The following is a 5,597-nucleotide window of genomic DNA, read 5'->3' as shown; positions in this document are numbered from 1 at the left end:
GGTATAAGAAACGTGCGCCTACCCACGTGATGAGGATCACATGGCTGCTGTCTTGAGTGCTACATCGAACACGCCTACCTTCGGCTCTCCTGCATTCCCGTCGGTGAAAAAGAGCACCTCTGCTTTCCCTGCGCCTTTTGTACTCTTCCCATTCTCTCCGTATCGTCTCTGCCCCTCCCCCGCTGTGCTACTCTATAACTGTCAATCTCATTTCCGAACACCGGAGGAAAGCCCCTTCGAGGCCGTGACGCGCGGCACCTGCTCGAAGGATGTCAAGGCTGGAACAACCAGTTTACCGTCACAACGGCGCTCCTGCATCGGCCTTACGGGGTGTCTGTTGCCCACCGAGCCTGACGACTGCACCGCCGAGAGGTGCTCGGCTGGTGGCACGGCAAGACAACGGTCAGTCGTGCTGACAGTCTTCGGCTTATGGTATGTACTACAGTACCCAGCGGGGTTGCTGTCTTCCAAGACACTGGTGCCGCTACAGAGAACCGAGTCGAGCAACGGCGACACCACGGAATGTGACCTGGGTGCAAACGTGGATTGATAAGAGGTGAGGTTGTCACTGACGAAGGTGTCGCTCTGTTTTTTCGTGCCGCGCGTGAATTGTTGGAACCGGCCCTTGATGCCTTTTGCACCCGCCCGTTTTCGGCTACCCTCCTCAGCAATATATGAAGGCGTCACGCTGCTGGGCAGCATCGTCTGCGCGACCGTCGATGGCATCTGCACATTACACCAACTGACTCTGTTGGCCAACCCATTCCTGGGCGCCAGCGTTTTCTCGCTCGGAGTTGTCAAGTTGCCCACCAGCATGCCGTTACTGCTGCAGGTTTCCCTGCCAGCGTGGTGCCCACTGTCCCCGTGCTGCGAAGAAAAGGAAGCCTTCGAGGAGAGACTCGATGACGTCAAGCTAAAGGTGAGGGAGTGCCCATCGAAGGTGCTCTGCAAGTTCACTATTGAGAGGGCGGCATCCAGCGACTGCAATCTGCCGTCCAAGGCGCGGTTTTCCAGGCTGCCGCAAGTGAGCGCGCGACCACCGCCGTTATTGCTGCTGCAGCTGCCCTTCCTTTGCCTCCCCGCACGAGTATCTCCCGCCGGTGAATGGGGGCTCCTCCGCGGAGGACACACGCAAGATCTAGTGTCTATGGGGCTGGCCTCGCTGGCTTGGTGAAACCTTGCCGCCACAGCGAGAACAGGGACGTGCGTCACATGTGCCTTTTCACCGCTGGCGGTCAACGTTTTGCTGCTCTTGTTGGCGCCAGCGCACATCTGCACGGAGACCAGGGAACCAACCTTCGACTTTCTACTTAACGGGGACGCGCAGCCCAGTGGAATGAAGTTCCGAGCGTGCATGCATGCGCGAATCCATTCGACGTAGCGGCGCACAATGGTGCGCGTGTGCGCCGAGAGAACGGTCGTCTGCCGCATCACCTCGACCTTCACCGTTCGCGTGGCGCCCCGCACCTCCTTCTCCGAGACGTCAAAGTCCCACAAGTTGCGAGCCGCGCTGCTCGCCTCCATTGGCAAGGCGGAAACGGCCCTGGGAGAAGAAACCACGCGAGGGGGAGGGAGGGAGGCGTTCGTGCCCTTCGCCACTGAGCTACACACCAGCGGCAGCTTGAGTCCCTTGGCGACCGTCCCGGTCGACAACGACGCTGCCAAGCCAGCGGCGCGCTGAGCTGTGGAAGTGGAGGGGGATGCGTCGCCGTCCAGGGAGGTCAAGGAACGATTCCGCGTCGATGCCTCGAGGAACGCACTCTGCCGCATGGCCTGCTGAAAGCTCTGTTGGTCGAGGAACGACTTGAGCCGCGCCAGCGACCAGCGATTGTTGGGGTTCTTGGCCAGCAGCCCGTTCAGCACGACCCGCCACTCCGCCGCCAGTGGGGTCCCGTACATCGTCTTGCCGCACCACGGGTACGTCTGCGTGAGGATGTTCGCGCGCACCTCGGCGTACGTGTTACCAAAAAACGGGGACATGCCAACCAGCATGCAGTAGAGCGTGACGCCGAGCGCCCAGACGTCGGTCAGGTGGGGATCCAGCAATCTTTTAGTCACCGAGGTGTCAAACAGCTCCGGCGCGGTGAAGAGGAGCGTGCCACCGCCCAGGCGAGGTTTGCCAGCGTCATCCTCACTGGTTGAATCGCTAGCGTCGGATTCGAAGGAGTGTTCGCTAATGAGGTCGTCGCTCGTGCTGCCACGATTTTTCTTCACAGCATTTTTCACCTCCTGCCGAGTGGAGAGGATCTCACTAACACCGAAGTCGCTGAGAAAAACGTGATGGTTGGTGCCAACCAAGATATTGTCCGGCTTGATGTCGTGGTGAACGAGGTTTCGCTTGTGCATATATCGAAGTCCACTCACAAGTTGGCGCAGGTACAGCGCACAGATGTGCTGGCTAAGCGGCTTGCAGAGGAAAACTGTCGGATTACTGTTGATCTCTGCCTCGGTGAGGGACGCAGTATCGCCGTTGGCGGACTGCCGCACCGCACAACGCATCAGGGCCTTGTCGCAGACCTCGCCGCTTAGCGGAATGCCCGCCTCGATAGACTCCAGGGCAGTACGGCTGAGTTCCTGCGGTTTCAGCCGAACAACGGGCCCGTTTGGCACATACTCCATGATTAGGTAGAGTATGTGCGAATCCGGGTCGTCGATAACCTCGTATAGAGATACGCAGTTTCGGTGGCGCACTTTCTTCATGATGGCGATCTCGCGCTTCAGCGCCGCCTCCTGGTTGCTGCTGCCCATGCCACCGATCCTCTTGAGAAGCTTCTTGTCAATTATTTTGATGGCTACCATCTGGCCAGTGTTAGTGTCGACTCCAAGCTTCACTTTGCCGTACGCGCCACGTCCTAGATTCGCGATCACACGGTAGCAGTTAATCATGCGGTTTCCCTGCTGATCGTAGGCCATGGCGAGCTGATTCGTCTCATGCACCGGTGGCCGCATGAGGCTGGCCGTGCTCACTGCGGAGTGCATGCTATTGAAGGAGGCACGCTTTCGCCCAGGCATGTCGAGCAACGAGAGTGAGCCGGCGAGTGGCACTAATTGGCTCCGTGCCTTGCGCACCTCCTCGAGCAGCTCCACTAACGTCAGCACCACCGCCTCCACCTCCTCTTCATCTTTCTTGCGCAGCTGGCGTCGCAGCACGTCCTCCGCGCTTTCACCGTCAGCAGGGCAGAAGAAATCCTCAAGCTTGTGCATCCACATGGCGTGCACAAAGTGCTGACCAGTCTTGCAGAGAATATCCGTGGCTGTCTTGTCACGATTTCGGGTGCTGCTACGGCAACTCGCCGTCGATTCCTCGCTGGGCCGCCGCAGCTGTAGATCGAAGTTCGAAAAGCTGTTAGCATTGCTACCGCTCTGCTCTTGCACGTGACCGAGACCGTGGACGTCCTTCGAAGAGTTCTTGTCAAGATCCTTTAAGAGGTCATTGATGAGGGGGTTGTGTCCATCGTTGCTCGAGTGAGATGTTTTGGAGGCGGTGACTGCCGTGGAGGCGGCAGCGAAGAATGCAGCTGCATCCTTCGCCGAAGCCGGCGAAGCCGGCTTCACATGACCCCTCACCTTGCCTCGTGAGGTGACCATTCGACTGAGGGAAATAAAACGTGGTTCGAAAGAATCGCCCTTAAAAGGAGAAGGATAAGGAAATCGGAAAACAGCACGACGACAGAGGAGGCGAGATACCTCCTAGCGATGCCGCTCTCCTTCACAGCCCCGAGTTGACCGATGTGCGATGGCGTACACCTGAGAGACGCGGTCGGGAAAACAAGATGGTGAGGGCGCGGCGATGAAAGAAAAGACAGCGAAAAAAAGGAAATGAGCCCCAAACGTTCCACAATTCTCTTACAAAAAAAAGGCGAAAGGCGAAGCAATATAAACAAAGGAGCTACCAAAATGGCGTTACGCCCCGAACTGGAGCAGGCGAAGTGAAAACACAACACACAGCACACACAACACAGCCTCTCAGCAAACCCGGCAGTAAGCTCAGCTTGCTTGTTTCGTTTTTTGTTGTTGGTCCTTTTCTCTGCACCTCTAGCTTTTCTCTCTTTCTCTCTTTTACTTGCGCCTGCAGTCGCAGTCCAGCAAAGCAGCAATGCGCGTGCTCTCCGTTTCTTTTTTTTTGCGCCGCAGCAGCGAGATAGGGTGACGGGCAAGTGGCGCGCACGTGAGACACACACACACACACACACAGGCCGCTGTAACAGAGCTCAAAACAGGTCAAAAGCCTCTCTCTCTCCACGGCTTGCACTTGGGCTTGCTCACAACCACAAAAAATATAGATGTAGGAGATGCGCCGCCTGGCCACAACAGCCCTCGCCCAGGTGCACTTGTGTTTGTTTACGTCTGCGCGACACTTAGTTCTCCGTATGTATGTGTGCAGGCGAAACGATAGATCCCCTTTCTTTTCTGGGGGAAATCTTGCCGCGTCATCCAACCTGGCGAGACGTCAAGCACACGAGCACCAAAAACGACGACGATTCAGGCTGAGGGGAGAGGACTAGAGAGAGAAATGAGCGAGAGGAAATTTATTTTAGGTTGCAAAGAAGGAAAGCGGCAATGGGAAGGTGAAACACGCATGCGCGGGAGACAAAAACAGTACACACACACGCGCGCGCAACACAAAAAACAAAAAAAAAACGGGAACACGACCGAAAAAAAAAAGAACAGGAGTGACGAAAAGGCACAATTACGATAAAACGGGAGAGAAAAATGCGTGAGCTCAGGTGCCCACGCACGACCTCTCAGATTCAAGAGAGAAGCACACGCGCACGAGCAACAGCAAATCACCCGCCCCCCCAAAAAAAAAAATCACAAAGAAACCAGCACTACAAGAAAGACGCAGCCGCGATACGTCGAGCCTCCTTTCCGCTTTTTTTTTGTGGGGGGGGCCCTCTCGCTGAGCGCTGGAGAAGAGGGAAGACAAACAAAAGGTGCCAACGAAATGTATACATATAATTCTTTTTAATAGTTCCAGAATCGAAAACAAAAGGCAGGTGAAGAAGAAAGTCGCCGCAACCGCTTCCGTCGCCTGAGGAGGTGGTGGCGCGTTGACGAGTATGTGTGCGCGTGTGAAAGAGTGAGGCCTCCTCGGCTAGAAAAAGAGCGCACAGCAGTAACGAGCGACGCAACGGATCGAAAGGCGAGAAAAGGTGGAAAGAGAGAACCGAACGAATGAAGATGCGCTCCTTACCTAACTCGTAAGCGGCCCGCGAGAGAAAAGGGAAAGAAGTAAGAGTAAAGCAAAAACGAAACAAAAAGAAGGAATAGATGCGTCGAGCAGATGTCACGGAAACAAACGAATGGGAGGAGGGAGGAGGCGGGTGAGGGAGGGGGGAAGAGGATCGAATAAAACGACGCAGCATCAAACGCGAAAAAAAAAACAGAGAGAGCGTGCAGCGGTGTTTGGACGCGAAATCAGCAAATGCTGTTTTTTGTTGTTGGAGAGGGAGAGGGGGGAGGTTTTGTTTGAGCGGCCCGTTCGTACCTACTGTATGTATGGGCGTGTTTGCGTTTGTGTGTGCGTGTGTGTGTTCGCGTCTCTAACGTGCTGGACACGCGCTTGCCCCTTTCTCTCGCTTTCTCGACGACGCGAG

At 56.0% G+C, this 5,597-nt stretch overlaps 1 protein-coding gene across 1 annotated transcript; it reads right to left on the bottom strand.

Moving 5' to 3' along the window:
- Positions 1-207: 207 nt before the first annotated feature.
- On the bottom strand, positions 208-3,588 carry LMJF_35_2320 (putative protein kinase; the record flags this gene model as incomplete). Its single annotated transcript, XM_003722578.1, has 1 exon — positions 208-3,588. One exon carries the CDS (start codon positions 3,586-3,588, stop codon positions 208-210), a length of 3,381 nt encoding a protein of 1,126 aa, XP_003722626.1.
- Positions 3,589-5,597: the final 2,009 nt, after the last annotated feature.

This window comes from Leishmania major, chromosome 35 (assembly GCF_000002725.2).
Source record: "Leishmania major strain Friedlin complete genome, chromosome 35".
Lineage (NCBI taxonomy): Eukaryota > Euglenozoa > Kinetoplastea > Trypanosomatida > Trypanosomatidae > Leishmania > Leishmania major.
The sequence above is the reverse complement of the archived record's forward strand: the minus strand, read 5'-3'. Positions and strand labels throughout refer to the sequence as shown.